Source organism: Asterias amurensis, chromosome 20 (assembly GCF_032118995.1).
Source record: "Asterias amurensis chromosome 20, ASM3211899v1".
In the NCBI taxonomy this organism is placed as follows: Eukaryota; Metazoa; Echinodermata; class Asteroidea; order Forcipulatida; family Asteriidae; genus Asterias; species Asterias amurensis.
The window spans coordinates 6,311,550-6,329,391 of NC_092667.1; the positions used below are offsets into that span (position 1 = coordinate 6,311,550).

A 17,842-nucleotide genomic window follows, 5' to 3' on the forward strand; every position below is an offset into this window, starting at 1 on the left:
CCTTACCAGAAGAAAATTGCTGTGCACCTTTAGAAGCGTAGTTCAAGGCCTGAAGCTGCCATATATTAAAAACACTTCTCATGATTCTATTTCAATCATGTATCGTACCTTCAGATGTGAGATGTCATAGTCGAGTAGTGCTGTCGACTCTGGGAGGCTTCAATATGACCGATGAAGACATTCCTGCTCAGCGTGATGGACGGCCACCATGATTGAAGATTACTCGATATACAGGGGGAAACAATGGCATGAGAAAGAAATTATGAGTAAGAGACTGTAAATATCAAACAAAGGGTGGCCACGTTGACAAATAGATTTTCTTACTTATATATTTTATCCAAGCCTAGACCTCCCCTTATGATTTGATAATTGTTTTGGCCCAAACTTGATAGAAAACTGCTCAACTTACCAATTTACATTTGCCCCAAAATTTTTATTAAAAACTGCTTTGTGATTTTACCTAAATTGAGGCCCCAAATTTGATAAAAATGCTGGACCTGCTCATTTCAATTTTCAATTGAAGCCACAAATTTAATAAACCTGCTGGAATTACCCCTTGTGATTTTTTTGCCCAAATTTCATTAAACTGTCGGACTTACTCCTTGTGAATTTTTAAAATTGTAGGCCCAAACTTGATTAACTGCTGGACTTACCCCGTGTGATTTTTTCAATTTAAGGCCCAAATTTGATAAAATTATTGAACTTACCCCTTGTCTCAACATTGATAAATTGAGATATCTCAGCTTTAGTGTGATGGACAGCCACTATGATTGAAGATCTTACACTTTGTCTGCATTAGTTCACCTGTAGAAGTTGACAAAACATGAAGGAATGGGTAAAAATTTAACCCTCTCTGGTGCTACGGACGCAAATTTGTGCCCCCAACGTTTATTAAGGGTTGCCACCGAGAAAAGGTGAACACTTGACAACTCCCCTTGTTATTTTTTTGCCTAAATTTGAATTACCCCTTGTGATCTTTCAATTTTAGGCCCAAAATGGCTTAAAATGCTGGACTTACCCCTTATGATGTTTTTTACATTTAAAGCTATTATACACTTTCGGTAAACAGTTTTGACCACGTCCCACACTTCGTGTATCACAACTTATATATATAGCAACAAACCTGTGAAAATTTAGGCTCAATCGGTCATCGGAGAGGGGAGAAAATAACGGGAAAACCCACTCTTGTTTCTGTGCGTTTCGCCATGTCATGACATGTGTTTAAAATAAATCCGTAATTCTCGCTAACAAGAATTTATATTGTTTTACTGTTTTCTCAAAAAGTAAAGCATTTCATGGACTAATATTTCAAGAGAAGTCTTTCACCATTACCTTCTGTAAACCCTGTAAGTTATTTGTAAATCTGTGAACTTTTTTTTTTTCCTGTACCGAAAGGGTCCAATGGCTTTAAGGTCCAAAATGGCTAAAAATGCTGGACTTACCCCTTGTGATTTTTTGTTAATTTCAGGCCCAAAATGCCTAAAAATTGACTGATAAAAATGCTGGACTTACCCCCCTGCGATTTTTTAATTTAATGCCCACAATGGCCAAAAATGCGGGACTTACCCCTTGTGATTTATTATTTTAACGCAAAAAATGGATAAAAATGCTGGACCTTGTGATGGCTAAAAATGTCAGAAAAAAATTTCTAAACATGCTTGACTTACCCCTTGTGATTTTTTTACATTTAAGGTCCAAAAATTGCTAAAAATGCTGGACTAACCCCTTGTGATGTTGTTACATTTACGGTCCAAAATTGCTAAAAATGCTGGACTTACCCCTTGTGATTTTTTGTTAATTTCAGGCCCAAAAAGCCTAAAAATGCTGGACTTACCCCCCTGTGATTTTTTAATTTAATGCTCAAAATGGTTAAAAATGCTGGAGTTACCCCCCTGTGATTTTTTAATTTAATGCCCAAAATGGTTAAAAATGCTGGAGTTACCCCTTGTGATTTTTAAATTTAATGCCCAAAATGGCTTAAAATGCTGGACCCTGTGATGGCTAAAAATGGCTACAAGAATGGCAAAAAAAAAAAATGACTAAAAATGCTGGATTTCACACCTTGTGATTTGTTGTTAATTTCAGGCCCAATATGCCTTAAAATGCTGGACTTACCCCCTGGGATATTTTAATTTAATACCCAAAATGGCTAAAAATGCTGGACTAACTAAACCCTTGTGATTTTTTTCAATTTTTGGCCCAAAATGCTTGACTTACCCCTTGTGATTTTTTTCACTTTTGGGACCAAAATGCTTGACTTACCCCTTATGATTTTTTTTCCATTTGTTGCCCAAAATGCTTGACTTACCCCTTGTGATTTTTTCAATTTCAGGTCCAAAATGGCTAGAATTGCTGGACTTACCCCTTGTGATTTTTTGTTAATTTCAGGCCCAAAATGGCTAAAAATGCTGGACTAACCCCCTGTGATTTTTTAATTTGATGCTCAAAATGGCTAAAATTGCTGGACCTTGTGATGGCTACAACTGGCTTAAAATTTTTTTTTAAATGACTAAAAATGCTGGACTTACCCCTTGTGTTTTTTTGTTAATTTCAGGCCCAAAATGGCTAAAACTGCTGGACTTCCCCTCGGTGATTTTTTAATTTAATGCCAAAATGGCTAAAAATGGTAGAGTTACCCCCTGTGATTTTTTAATTTAATGCCCAAAATGGCTAAAAATGCTGGACTTACCCTACCCCCATAAGTTTTTTACATTCAGGCCCAAAATGGTTTAAAAGGCTGGACTTAACACCCAATGGTTTTTTAATTTTAAGTCCAAAACGGCCCAAAACGCTGGACTTACCCTTTGTGATGTTTTGATTTTTGGCCCAAAATGCTGGACTTACTCTTTGCGATTTTTGGCCCAAAATGCTGGACTTACCCCTTCTGTTTTTTTTTCAATTTAAGGTGCAAACTGGCTAAAATTGCTAAACTTACGCCATGTGATTTTTTTCAATTTCAGGCCCAGAATGGCTAAAAATGATGGACTTCCACTTCGTGATTTCTTCAATTTCAGGCCCAAAATGGCTTAAAATGCTGGACTTGCCCCTTGTGTTTTTTATTTTATTTTAGGCCCAAAATGGTGTAAAAATTTAAGGCCAAAAATGGCTAAAAATGCAGGACCTTCTACCCCATGTGATTTTTTTCAATTGTAGGCCCAAAATGGCAAAAAATGCTGGACTAACCTAGTGTGATTTTTAAAATTTTAGACCCAAATTTGAAAAAACTACTAACTTACCCCTTGTCTCATTGTTGATAGGTTGAGACATCTCAGCTTAGTGTGATGGACAGCCACCATGATTGAAGATCTGACACTTTATCTGCATTAGTTCAAGGGTAGAAGTTGACAAAACATGAAGGAATGAGTACAAATTTTAACATTTACTGGTGGGGTCCTGCAGAATTTCCAAATAGTTGCTGGTTCAACATTCAACGCAACAGAGCCCAATTTCTTGGCTCTGCTTATTCGGAACCGTAAGCGTAGAATTGGCGCTTACAGAACGAGGGGAATTCTGCGGTTACGTCTGGCACATTTTACTGGTCATTAGGTTATTTTGGCTTGGGCGCCTGCCTAGGTACTCTATGCTTACACAGAAGTTCGGCGCTTGCCATTCAAGCGGAGAATGGTGATTGTAAATTTGTATTGAAACTTTGCAAAAGGCACCACTACAAAAGCACAGGGTACTCAGCCAATTGCTGTGGGTCCCGTTGGTTATTTTAATACCTGACACAGAAACAGTCCTGATACTTCACGACGGCAATTGCCGTCGATACCCCTACCGACTGCCGCAATGCCCTTAAAAACCCATTTTTTTCAGGGCAATTTTTCCCGTGCCCTTTAACTCATCATTGCCGCCATGCCCTTCCTCCCGAATATATATTAAACGATGTCCCAAGTTCAAAAATATGCCGAAAAGTCCCGATGTCTGGGTAAATTTCATGCTAAGAAAAAGAACCCAGTTTCATGCACGTAATGCACAACAGCAGATTTCAGGCCCGCTAGTCGTTGTTCTTTGCATGCGACAACAAAATACAAGAAACACTGAACGCTAGAGGGCGTTTCGGAACAATGCGATAGTGTGATATTAAACACCCTCTATTGGTAAATTATGCGAACCAGCAACAAACGCCTTGAGACAAAGACTCAACGTGTCTGTGCATGCTAGAGAAAGACGTTTTCCCCAAAAAGCTGTATGCTTTAGTGCAGGTAATGTACAGCAGTCGTCGTGCACCGCATGCATGCATTCATTCTTCATCATTGTGTCAAAATAGAGCAATTACGTGAGAGTTTTAGCCTCTCTACGAAAAACTACACAATGTGCATAACCAATAGTAGGATTCCGTATGAACAAGATTACTATTTTATAGTGTATTGTAAGATTTGTTCTTTATTTTGTGTATTTTGTTGAGTTAGATGAATGCTTTCTTTTTCAATGGGTTAGTGCATGATCATTGGTTATATGAATCAATCCATTGAAATTGGAAAAATTGGAAAAACAACTTTGTAAATTGCCTTGATGTCCTTTGAAATTCATGAAAATTGCCTTGGTGCCCTAAATTTTTACAAAAAGTCAAGGCAAAACTGCCTTACCTCTTAAGCCAAAGTATCAGGGCTGCAGGAATATTATTGTGAATCATACCTTTATGTCAGGACGTTGAGCAGATTAGTCTGTGAGGCTTCAACATTGAAAGATTGAGACATCTCTGTTGAGTGTGTAATGGACAGCCTCGGTGATTGGAGATTCGTCTGGAATACTCAATCTGCAGAAAGAACAGTTGTAATGAAATGAAAATTAAGGGGTTGCCACCGAGAAAAATTGAAGAACTCCCCTTGTTACTTTTGGGCCTAAATTAGACTTACTCCTTGTGATTTTTTTAATTTTAGGCCACAAAAACGATAAAAATGCTGGACTCACCCCCATTTGATTTTTTTTTATTATTTTAGGCCTAAAATGGCCATTGAACTATGCCAGTGAACTTAGACCATGCTTATTTGTGCCCCCCCCCCCCCACCAGAAAGATGGCTTTCATCAGCGCCTTGCCCTTGCGATCATAGAGCTACCTAGCGAATGACAATGAGACACAACAGCTACAATCAGGCATGCAACTTAGCCTTGGTAGGACGTCAGTCAGAGCCATTGCACTGGCGTCCTGGGTATAAAGGTTCTTTACAAATGCGAACCAGAATTTAACTACTTTTTTTTGTTTTTTTTACCTGTTTTGAGAAGTTCAAATTCTGTTCATAAATTCCTAATGTCCCTTACTACCCCTTCAATGAGTTAACAGGTAACAAATATATCCACGGAAGAAATACTTCCTCAGATGATGTATCCTCAGTTACCAGTTTTCACGGTATTATGCCTTTTTCTTTGAATTGGGAAAAAAATAATGATGCCATACATCAACCGATGCCCTAATTATTTTCATTTGTTAATATGAAGTATGCAAACATATACTAAAACTTGATGGACATTGAAGTGTTCACACCACACACAGAACTTTGATGACTTCAACTGGCCCCATTTGTTTTGAGTTTTTCCTATTTTCACGGCAAACAAGAAAGTATGGTTTCCCGGTGAAGCCATACATGGAAGAAACATCTGCAGTGACTACAATGGTTCTTTGAGACTCTGTGTATGACTCTATAGCTAGCAGTTGTCTTTATTTTATTCAATATATTTTTTTATTAAATGTTAACAAATTACCATGGTAACTTGCAAAAAAAAAATAATAATAATAATAATAAAAAGTGTGAATAATTACTGCCTTTCAAATCTGATTTATTTTTTATTTTTTATTATTTTTCTTTCTTAATATTATATTTATAATAAAGCGTATAAATAAACAGTGATAATTGAATCAACAAGCTGATGCTTAAATTTTAATATTAATTAAAAATAATAATATTGATATGAGGGTTAAAAAATAAAAATCTCCAAAAGTATTAGAAAATAATATAAGGCACATGGCTTCTTTAAGCCTCTGTTAGTCTGTATTTTTTTTCCAGAATGCTCAGCAAAATATTCAGTTACACGATTTGATCATCATGAATTGTGAATTGAAATAGTGTTTGAGGGTCCTACTACTTGCCGTCAACTCACCTGCGCCGTCAACTCGCCGTCAACTCTTCCAATAAACATTTAAAATCCACAAAAGAAGCATAGAACTGTAAAGTATCAGCTCAAAGAGAATTTTGGGTCATATTTCGGAATTAAATTGAGTTCTTTTTTCTCATGAAAAATTTTTCTCAAAGCAGCAAAACCGTCAAATTATCAAGATGTCAATGATTGTTTTTTTTTTATCAACACAAAGTCATTTTTGTGTATGAATTTTTACCGAAAACCATGAAAAATATGGAGTTTAGCCCACACTTAACACTTCCGTGCTCCTTTTATAGATTTTTCATGTAAATTTAATGAGTTGATAGCACGAAAATGAGTTGACGGCGAGTTGGCGGCAAGTCGGCGAGTTGACGGCAAGTAGAAGGACCGGTGTTTGATGAAAGTTTTTCGGTGGGCAAATATTTTTATATGGCCTCAACATTATGACATATTTTTTAACCTGCCTGAATGCCTAAAATACCAAACTTTTTGCATTTACAAGTGCAACTAACCAGTGGAGCCTTACGTGTTTCTAAGTTTTGGTCAAGGGAGAGGAGACTCTTTGCTTGGCAAATCAAACCACACAATTTTTATCTAGGGACGGTTTACGTCGTGCACAGAGAGGTAAAAGATTTGCCACCATTTTAAGGGACACCTCGAAAAAAGGACCTCCTAAGATACATGTACCAATTGATAGTGTGAGCCCAAGTGCGCATGGCTTTGAGTACAGTGCTGCAATTGGCATTCTTGCCGTTAGTCGTTAGTCATCGCGAACTTACAATGTAGTCCCAAAAATCAATCGTTTTATAAATGTTTGACTTTGAGTTGACTTTTGAGTATAACCAACGACAGGAAACTTTATTCTCAGTATGATCAAGCGTGATGAAAATACAGCCTGTGAGTAAACTACATAGTTTCTGTCATCGGTGCAGCTTGCACAATCTCGCGGTAAACGGGAATCAAAGTTTGGGAACGAAAACATATGATAACGAAAGACGCTTCGATATATTTGTTTCATGGCAAAATCCGCGCAAACAGCGCCCACTGTTGATCTGCCGCAACTGAGCTGGGAAAAAAATCGCTATGCACACTCGACGACGAAAAAACACATAATTTTATTATTATTTTCATGTTCAAAAAGCAACAGTTACTTACTAATTTTGTTCTACAATTCTTGTTGAACTTGCCACCTTGTCCAAATGCATCAAAAACATGTAATTTGGGGACATTTGCCGTCGCCTAAGAAACTTGAAAACGTTCGCACGTGTGTACGTAAAATGCCATTTGTTATAGTGACCAAATTTCACCTTGGTGTGCATGTCTTTCGCATAAACATACACCCTGCATGCACCATAGTACCCAATTTGTTATGTTGAAAGTTAAAACAAATGGTTTACACACATTTTCTGTCCAAGTAGAGTAATACTTATGAATGATGTAACTTTAAAGTGTTCAATATATCACAATTTGGAGGCAAAGGGCTCTTATCCCTGTGTGATAATAACTCTAAGCGGAGTGATATTCCCGCCCTCTCCAAGGAAAGTTGCCACACACTGCGAAGTGCCCAACTTCGTACCCAAATTGTCGAACCCAAGTCACTTCGTATACACAAAGTCCTTTTCGTACCCAAGTTAAGTCACTTCGTACCTTATTTGTCTGACCCTGACCATGCCCTGACTGTGGCCGGCCTTAATTATTTTAACACCGATTATACTTCACGATAATTAAAACTGACTTGCAGGAACAATATAAACTTTGTGAACAAAAAAGTGTCCGGTTATTATTATTACTGCTGGTGGTACACTTTAGAGGGGGTGGTACACTTTAGAGGGGGTGGCACGTGGGTGAGAATATTCAATCATTTTAAAACCACACCCACCCATAAGGCCCACCAAACACACACGAAGTTTCCCCGGCTACTGTGCAAGAAAAATTGAGTACAATATTCATTAAAACAAAAATGATTGTAATAAATCCCTTAGTTGGTAAAGTACTGGCATATTAATCAGGAGTTCGCAGGTTTAATCCCATTCGAGTTAAATGAATTACCATTTTTATTTTTCAGAAGTTTATTTTGCAAACATTTTTTTTCTATGTCATAATAAACACCGGCCTCATGTTTGTGATTTCTTTTGGAGATATTAAATGGACTAGCTGAGATTAAATAGGTAAACACAACCAATGAACCTTTACAAAAAACAAAATTAGGAACAATTTCAAAGTGATCCCTTGAACAAAATCAAATGTCATTCTTATTTAGGGCCCTGAATATGAATACAAAAATTTGATTTTAAAGGTAGGGCATAGTTTAAAAAGATTGTCTCTCAAGAGTTTTTGTAAACAAAACCCAACACATTATTTAAACAAACTGAGGAGAAACACCTGTTTATATTTAAATCATTTAAAGCTCTCTTCTTTTATTTTTGTTTGTTTCCATTGTCATATTTCAATATATTCCAATTTTGTTCTGTGGCAAGCACTTTGAAAGCTGATATGATGTCAATTAATGTTTTTTAAAAGTGGAAACATTTCGTAAGAATTTGTTATGTTTGTTGAAAGACATTCATAATGTCTGGTGAATATAGTGAATACTAAAGATGCCTTATTTACAAGAATTAAATTGTAATTTGGTTGTACAAATATTGAATATCTACGAGTAAATATAAGCATTGAAGGAGTAGATATACTCGTGACAATATTCCTATCAATATTTTTAACTCAGTGCCCAATTTCATAAAATATTGTTAAGAAATTTCCTGCTTAGCAATAACGAGCCAGATATTAATTCCAAACTGTACATGTGACAATGTTTTTGACTGGTGGTATTCTTATTCTGGTTATATTTTGTTTTGCTTAGCTTATTTTGTTTTGCTTAGCTTATTTCTGAACAGCTCTATGAATTTGGGCCCTAATGTTAATAAAGTTTGTTTTGTATCTTGTTTATTAAAATGGATGTAGCCCCATGGCAGGTGAAGAAGTGTTCCAGCAGGTGGACCTTATTTCATAGAACTGTTTAACTTTAGGGGAAGCTGTGTGCTTTAAAGTGTGATTTCCATTTTACAGAGCTGCTACCTGTAGAAAAAGTAGAAGGCCAGGTTTGGAATGTCATCATGGAGAGGGCAAGGCCATTTTCATTTTGCAAAGGGCACTGTCACTTAAAAAACTATTTCACAGAGCTGCTTTTCAGCACCAAACAGTGCTCAACATTTTTTCTGCTTAGCGAAAAATGACCAGGATTCAAGCACCGTAAGATGTGGACTTGTACTTTGACTGGTAACCCTATTCTTGCACTTATTTGTCTTAGCAGCTTCCTGTATTTAAGCAAATGGAATTAGACCCAAGAAACAACAACATATTTTCGAGCAATAGGTGGCAGCATACTTCTGGGCTTACGCACAATATCCAAGAACAATTGATTTACCTGGTTAGTCTGCTGCCAACTAGTGGCACCCAAAAAGTTTCCAAATTAAAAATGTCAATAGAGAACTAATTTACTGGTACACATTCATGCTTATTTTTTATCAATCATCTCCCCATCCCCCCCCCCCACCAACAATTGCTTTTCTTTACCCGGGGCAGGAATAGTTTTTGTGATAGATTTAGTGCAGTGCACTACATTTTTGGCTAAACATGCTGTATAATCCTGAAGGATGGTTTAAAGGCAGTGGACACTAATGGTAATTACTCGAAATAATTGTCAGCATAAAACCTCACTTGTTAACGAGTAATGGGGAGAGGTTGCTAGTATAAAACATTGTGAGAAACGGCTCCCTCTGAAGTGGCATAGTTTTCGAGAAAGAAGTAATTTTCCACGAATTTGATTTCGAGACCTCAAGTTTAGAATTTGAGGTCTCGAAATCAAGCATCTGAAATCACACAACTTCGTGTGACAAGGGTGTTTTTTTCGTTCATAGTTATCTTGCAACTCGGACGACCAATCAAGCTCAAACTCTCACAGGTGTGTTATTTTATGCATATGTTGAGATACACCAAGTGAGAAGACTGGTCTTTGACAATTACCAATAGTGTCCAGTGTCTTTAAGGAGTAGTATTAATGGCCCAGTGACCAGGGGTTATATTGGTGGATTGACATAAGTGACAAATTTGAGCGCTAAACGCCATATTATTGATAATAACATTTATATCAATTTTCACCATCATATGTTCAACAACAAATTTGGTAATACATGTTTGATTAAAGGTGTGGGAATCACTCTGTCATTGTGCCTTAATCCGCTGAGTTATCATGATGAAAACTCATCACTGCTACAGGTAGTCCCAGAATCCGATAAGTTTGTATCCCAGCAACTGTAGCTTGGCATCTTTTTGGCTGATGATGCGCTGTTTGAGTCAGCAAACAGGAGATCAGAGTTCTCAAATAGCGGTGACTGCGTACGATAGTTTTCTGCCATACTCATGGAAAGCGCCCTCACATGGGCTTTTGCAAGCGCTGCTTGGATGTCATCTTTGCGTGGCTTCCCATGTGGTCTTTATTGATTAAAAAACAATACATTTTAAAACAGATAAAGCTTGAATCATACTTCACATGAGTTGCCAAAGCGAATTTCTCTGCATCGCAATTGAAAATCCTCTCAAAACTCATGTCACAGGTTTGAAACCGCCGCTTGGAACCGCATCCTAACTTCATCTAATGACAAATGTACAAATTTGGCAGTAAAGGAAACTCACCTGTGTTTAAGTGTGGTAGATCTCTGCTTAATAAGTAATTTCTGCAGTTTCTGTACATCTTCATTAAGTGAGGCTATGGTCAGTTTATCCACGGAGCGAAGACCTTCAAGCTTAGATATCTTGCCCTTCAATTCTTGCAGCTGCATGTGGAAAATAGTTTTCTCATTTCAATATTTTAACAAACACAAAAAATCCAAAACAGACTACAAACAGACTACAAGAGATGAAACTCATGACTCACACAACAGAATGAGCCAAACAAATCCATAGGTATGTTACATCACACAAAACATGCTCACTGTCTAAAACTATCTTGTCAGCTGTGTGACGACTACTTATTCTGTATAATACACATACAAGTCTTTATCGGCTACAATTGGATTCTACTGAAATGCCCATAGCAGTCACAAATATTGCAGGAAACTGCCTATACTTTTTTACTTTTACTTAACCAGAAAGACCAATTAACAAAAGTGACGCAATATGCAGCCAGACAATTTGAAAACACCGGGACGAACCTCTTCTCTTATGATGTGCCCTGGGTTCTATTACGTGCTTTACACAATATGGAACCTATGGCCTAACGTCCTATCTGAAATTTAAGTGTCTTGCTAAGGACACAAGTGCCATGTCTGAGACTCAAACCAACACCGTTAGTCTGTTGATCTGAAGAACCAGAACTCAAGTCCGTCATTCTTATTCACTCGGCTCTGCATGTCAAAATGAATACTCTCTATTGGTTACTAGACAGCAGAAGGAAAAGTGACTGGCTGCTGCACTGCAGCCTAACCCTAAGCCAGTTATGTGTAGATGCCAAACTTGCTTGTTGTGTGACCTATACCTGACGAATTAGTCCCTAAGCTGAGGTTGTCCAAATAGGATCAAACTAAACTAAAGGGCAGGCTACATAGAGAAGTAAATTACCTTGAAAGTATTGTCAGTGTTATCCCTGTCTTGTTTTGTAGGTGTTGAGGTTTCAATCTTGCTGAAGATCTCTCGGGTTAGCTCCGCTTTAATGTGTTGCAATTCAATCCTGTCAGTAACAACACAAAAATAGAAAAGAAACACAAGACAGAAGACAGGAATCACAATAAAGGGTACCACCTTGCATTCATCATTAGCAGTTTTTTCAATAGTTGTAGTTTTTGAGTAGTCTCATCAGTACCTGAGATTACTGAAAAAATGCTCCAGCATGTGAATGTACATGCAAGCTTATACTGAAAATTAATTTGCTTTATTCTTCTTCAGAGTATGGGTTTGTGTCCCTGTTCTATCCTTAAGCAAGACATGTGCTTAGTGTAATGCATATTTAAAAGAACGCAGTACACTTTAAGAAGGGGGGGGTTGTCCCAGTGTCTCAAGCTCACCCCACAGCATATACATGTAGTGGGAGTTTGGATTCTAAACAAAGCTCTCTGCCTACTTGAAGGCAAAATAAGGAGCTTTTTGAGACACCATTCAGGTGTGAAAAGTGACATAATAGAACTGAATATTATTAAAGCCAAGAATATAGATTAAATGTTGCAAACTGCTTACCAACCAAAAGTACTTATGGTATCAATGCAAAACAATTTGGTATGACGCTTCAAACCTAGCAGAGTCTGTCTGAAAGACTATAATGACAATTCACAATGACTTTATCATTACAAGTGTAAACAAGGGGTTACAGAACAATTTCCATTCTCAAAGTAACTGACTTTCTAGATTTAGTAAGTGACTAACTTGGTGTTGCATTTCATGGTGTTTTGGAGTTGTTCCATCTTGTCTTGATCAGTCTTCTTCATCTTCCTTAGTTTCTGCATCTCAGCTTCTCGGTAATCATGGCTACAACAAAAAAGAAGAAGAAGGGATGATTGGTATCAGTGAAGAACCTAAACAAAAACAAGTTTTTGATGACGTAAAATCCACTGATGACTAAAACCATTTCTGAGAGGTACACCAAAATGGGTCAACAAACCATTTATGATGTTGATGTATCTATTAAATTAAATAGCAAATTAGCAAAGCAGGCTCTAGATTTTTAACAATTGTACATATACTGCAGTGAGTACCTTTTATTGAGCTCTTCTTGTACATTCTTCTCAATATCAAGCTGTCCCTGTAGTTGGCGTATCACTCCAACCATTTCCTTAATCTTCATTTCTGATTGATGGAGAGCAAAGAGTGCCTGGCTGTAGTCTGATCTCTTCCTGTTCAAGGCTTCACTGGAGGTGGAATATTAGGTCAGAGCTTGAAATATAGTTTGGGATTATTACAAGATAAGCAATGATGATAGTAATAATCTTCAAGCAAACTTGACACCTCGATTCTGATTGGTATATCAATAGGAACAAGAAGTGTGTACAAATTTTTATCTTCAAGTGCGCGCTAATCCTCCAATCAGATTCGCAGAATGGAGTGGTGATAAAAACCTATATTGCCTGTCTAATATCACTACCATCATATTGTGTGTTCTATGTCACGCGCCAAGTTTTCTTGAAAATAAATACGTTGCACACGTGCGCTCGTGGAAATACGGAAAATATAGCGTGTCTGCGTCCCATATCCAACTCGGCCTCGTTGGATATGGGACACAGAAACGCTATTTTTTTTTGTATACTATTCCATTCGCGCTTTTGTGATAACTTATAACATCCCACAGCCCAGATCAAACTCCGCCGTTGAAACTTCACAAAAGCGCTGTATCTGCTGTATGACATTTAACTGCCTGCAGTGGTGGCATATGTTATAAACCAACAATTATTTAAATTTTCTCTTATTTCTTTATTTATATTTGCTGGTTGTGGGAGGAAATCCCCAGAGAATTATTCCAGGAAGACCCACACAGTCAGGGCCAAATTCCATGGCTCTGCTTTGTGCAAGCACAGAATCTTAGTTCTTTCGGCAAGCGTATTTCACAGGTTAGCTGCGAATTATGGCTTCTCCACGTTACGAGGCATTCTACGCTATGGGCTTGTGCACAGATTTGGCCCTTGCAGGTAAGCGGGACATCATGATTGAAGTGCACAATACAGCGGTAAGGAGACCCATGAAATTGGGCCCAGGTAGGGAATAAAAACCTAATCCATTGTGCCCCTGGCAGGATTTGAACCTAGAGGTAAAATGCGAGGAAAGAGACCACTATGCCAAACCAATTGTGGTTTATCATTTGATGTTTGAAATAAAGTTTCATTCCCTTAAGGTGACCCCTGTGCTGCTTCCAGGTCGTATTGTAAACTTGGGTGTGATCCCTGGCTTTAACAGCAGTTACAGGTTGCATGGCTTCCTAAAAATAACCTTAAATTTAATGTACAACATCTAAAAAACTCTTACTTTAGTAAGTTCAATTCTGCAGCCATTTTCTGATTCTCTTTGCAGACATGCTTCAGTTCTTCCTCTTGACTGCCACTGCAAATTATGAAATTATTAGTTATAAGATATTAATTGATAAAAACAAGGAATGTTTAAATGAATGACGGAGACAATTATCAAAGCAGGCAACCCGCATGTCAACAGTCTGCTCTTTTAAGATAAAAGGCACGAATATCCTAAGAGCCAGGGGTGAGAGTAGAGGCAGTTCAAATCCAGATTTTTAGCAGCGGGTACCGCAATGATTTCATAAAGGTTAAATTAGCATAATAAGAATAAAGAATATTATATGGTTTATCGTCCAATGCCTGTTGGATTGTCTTTTAGGACCCAGGAAAGTATTAAATGGCATATCAATTTAAGGGCAAAAACCAAATATTATTAAGAGCTCACCATGTTTGTTCCTGTTTGGATATCGTCTTTTCTGAGTAAGAAACTAGTTTGCTGTACTCAAGTTCGTGTTTGTGATTTACAGACTGCAATGCAAACTAAAAGATCAAACGAAATGCAAAATATAATTACCCCATGGTGAATGAATCACAGAGAGCTCAAAGTTTCATTTGCAGACATACAAATGACCAGCACATTAAAGACAGTGGATACTATCGGTAATTGTCAAAGACCAGTCTTCTCACTTGGGGTATCTCAACATATACATAAAATAACCAACCTGCGAAAGTTTGAGCTCAATCGGTAGTCGAAGTTGCGAGATAATAATGAAAGAAAAAACACCCTTGTCACACTAACTTGTGTGCTTTCACATGCTTGATTTCGAGACCTCAAATTCTAAATCTGAGGTCACGAAATCAAATTCGTGGAAAATTACTTCTTTCTAAAAAACTATGTCACTTCAGAGGGAGCAGTTTCTCACAATGTTGTATACCATCAACCTCTCCCCATTACTCCTTACCAAGTAAGGTTTTATGCCAATAATTATTTTGAGTAATTACAAATAGTGTCCACTGCCCACTGCCTTTAAGTCAACCTGCTTATTTAGACACAAGGGGACAAGTTCATAAAGGAAGAGAATATTGCTTAGCATTTTATTTCTTACCGGTTACATTTGGCACTATATGTGAGTTGGTATTTTGGCTGGTAAAGTTAATCTGGTGTGCATAGTTTTGTTGTGCTTTGGCTGGTTAGAGAGTACCCACTAAGTGGACAACTAGTTCCAACCATAGAATTAGGGGTGGCATAGTTTGTTTTATAAGTACCTTGACGACCTAAGTCAATGATCAATCACCCTAGTACTCAGTACTTGATAATGGACTAAAAAGTTCTCTGATTACAACTATGGACTTTGTTGAGCATTTGCCAGACAATTCCGGCACACATAATGCTGACTGTCAGTGGTCAAAAGGCCTAATTGTTGTAAAAAATTCTTGACCAATCAAAATGGATTTCCCTCGTCATAATCATCAAATAAACATCTTTGCTAATTAATTTTTTCACATCACCTGTACATTTTGAACCTCTCCAGTCAGCTCCACTATTTTATTCTTCTGCTCACGTGCAGTGTCTCTCAGGGTAAATACTTCTGCAGAGAGGGATGTGGCCTTTGACCTTTCCTCGTTCAATGCAGAGGCTGAAGTAGCCATTCTTGATGTCAATTTGGTTAACTGGGCGTGATAATCACTCTAAGAGAAACGCAACGTGGAAGGAAAACTTTTTATGGCAAGTGGCTTGCCTTTGCTATGTGTCCCTAGAAATTAGTAACAATGATGTGCCTTGAGAAAACTGCAGTGCGCGTAGCTCTCCATATTTTGAGTTCAAATCTTGAAAAAAAATCAGGCATTGTAAATTTAGTGGCAACTTTGAAGCTAACCTTGTTCACAAAAGTGATTATAATTATTTTATAATTGTAATGTTTGCTATTGATTGGATAATTTTATATTTAAGACATCATTGTGTGGATTTTGTGGTAGTATTCCAGTGAATGCACATTCTTTTTTAATTAGCCTTCTTCCCATCCTCTATAAATAACAAAAAAAATCTTCACTCACTGCCATTGTTTTTTCCTCTGCCAGTTGCTCCTTGAGTTCGTCGGTTTTGATCAACGCCCTCTGTAGCTTGTCCTTGTCCAGCTTCCTCTGGTCCTTTATTGCGTTAATGACTGAAGTCAGTTTCTGTTTGTCGGCACTGAGTAGAACTTTACATTCTTGTGCAGACTTTAATTGCTGCTGGAGGTTGGTCAGATTTTTTGATCCCTTCGTCAAATAAAAAAATAAAAAATAAAATTTTCTTGGTGAGGCTGTGAGACCATTGTAAATATCACTCAAAATGTAAACATTGCTCTTCCTTAGAGCAGTGGACACGTTTGGTAATTACTCAAAATATATAGTAGCATAAAAACGTTTTATAGGTAATGAGCAATGGAGGGCTGCTGATAGCATAAAAAATTGTGAGATCTGTGACCTCAGCCAAAGTTTCGAATTCATTTCAAACATTTTAATGAAAATTACTTCTTTCTCAAAAACAAAGGTACTTCAGAGGGAGTCGTTTCTAACAATGTTTTATATTATCAACAGCTCTCCATTGCTCATTACCGAGTAAGCTTTTATGCTAACATCTATTTTGAGTAATTACCAATAGTGTCTAGTGCCTTTAAGGCGTTTTGAGAATCATTTAACTTTGAAGTAATGTGGTTATTCTTCATGCATGTAGATTACCCCCTCCATATTTTCAAGAATATCTAAAACAACTACATTTACCACCTTTTGAAATGAAACTTTCACAAGTTTGCTTTAAATCTATAGAATTAAAACAAACCAATTTTCCTCTAAAACAGTGGTTTTAATATTAATTTGGTGGCTTATAGAACCAGTTAAGTTTTGATCAAGTTTGTGACCAAATGAGCCTCTTCTTATTTCACAACACAAGTTATTGTCACAGCTGCTAAACATTCAATGATGTAAGGGTATTATAAAAATATCCTTGTTTATTTTACTCTTGAAGTTTACCGCCTATGAAGCTCATACAAGAAAAAAAAAAAAATTTGGGGGGGGGAAATATTCCCCTCTAATGAATGTATTTTTTTAGAAAACTTAAAATCTGTAAACTTAAAAAATGTAACTGCTGGTTTCGGTTGTTTCAATCATTAAAAACAAGGTGCAGCTCAAACATGGTCTGTGACTATTTTGGTACCTAATCCTCTAAAATTCTTTTAACTGCACAAGATCTATAAATATTCATAAACAAGATCTTACCTCTGTAACCTGATTGGCCAGTTCATCCCTCTCCTCTTCCAGGCTCCTGAGGGCGCTGTCTGAGGCTACATTTTGCTTTCTTAATTTCATCTTGAGTATGGAGTGCGTAGAGAGGGCGGTATTGAGATCATCTTGTTGTGTCTCCCGTTCTTCTTCAAGTTGTTGTTTCTGAGCAGTCATTTCTTCCAAGGATGACTGAGACTCTGAAAGCTCACTCTGCAGTTTGTTTACTTGTGATTGTAATTCCTCACAGCGGCTGCCGGAAAAACACAATTAAAAAAACACTTTTATTTATGAAATCAATGCAGACCATGTTAAGTCAGTAGGCTCTACAGGCAATGATATCATTTTCTGAATGTGCAAGTATGCATTTTGCATGAATAACCCCATGCGTCATATAAGAACTTCATCAAATTCCATGTGTGAACTGAATCACTTGGCTGCCTAGAAACATGAGAATGCTTGACGTAGCTCAAACCCAAACCCAAGTTGTCCATAAA

The 17,842-nt window shown here is 37.3% G+C and overlaps 1 protein-coding gene across 2 annotated transcripts in view; it reads right to left on the bottom strand.

Annotated features, from left to right (window-relative positions):
* Window positions 1-17,842, bottom strand: part of LOC139952498 (uncharacterized) — a 35,530-nt gene that overhangs the window by 7,221 nt on the left and 10,467 nt on the right. For both annotated transcript variants that reach the window (XM_071951642.1, XM_071951643.1), the window contains exons 14-26: window positions 17,343-17,598; window positions 16,140-16,343; window positions 15,594-15,773; window positions 14,530-14,624; window positions 14,101-14,175; window positions 12,840-12,992; window positions 12,511-12,612; window positions 11,713-11,821; window positions 10,789-10,928; window positions 7,255-10,587; window positions 4,639-4,759; window positions 3,237-3,318; window positions 109-804 (exon numbers count right to left, since the gene is read on the bottom strand). In XM_071951642.1, coding sequence (XP_071807743.1) covers window positions 10,344-10,587; window positions 10,789-10,928; window positions 11,713-11,821; window positions 12,511-12,612; window positions 12,840-12,992; window positions 14,101-14,175; window positions 14,530-14,624; window positions 15,594-15,773; window positions 16,140-16,343; window positions 17,343-17,598 — 1,558 coding nt within the window. In that variant the 3' untranslated portion in view covers window positions 109-804; window positions 3,237-3,318; window positions 4,639-4,759; window positions 7,255-10,343. The remainder of the gene's footprint in view (window positions 1-108; window positions 805-3,236; window positions 3,319-4,638; window positions 4,760-7,254; window positions 10,588-10,788; window positions 10,929-11,712; window positions 11,822-12,510; window positions 12,613-12,839; window positions 12,993-14,100; window positions 14,176-14,529; window positions 14,625-15,593; window positions 15,774-16,139; window positions 16,344-17,342; window positions 17,599-17,842) is intronic.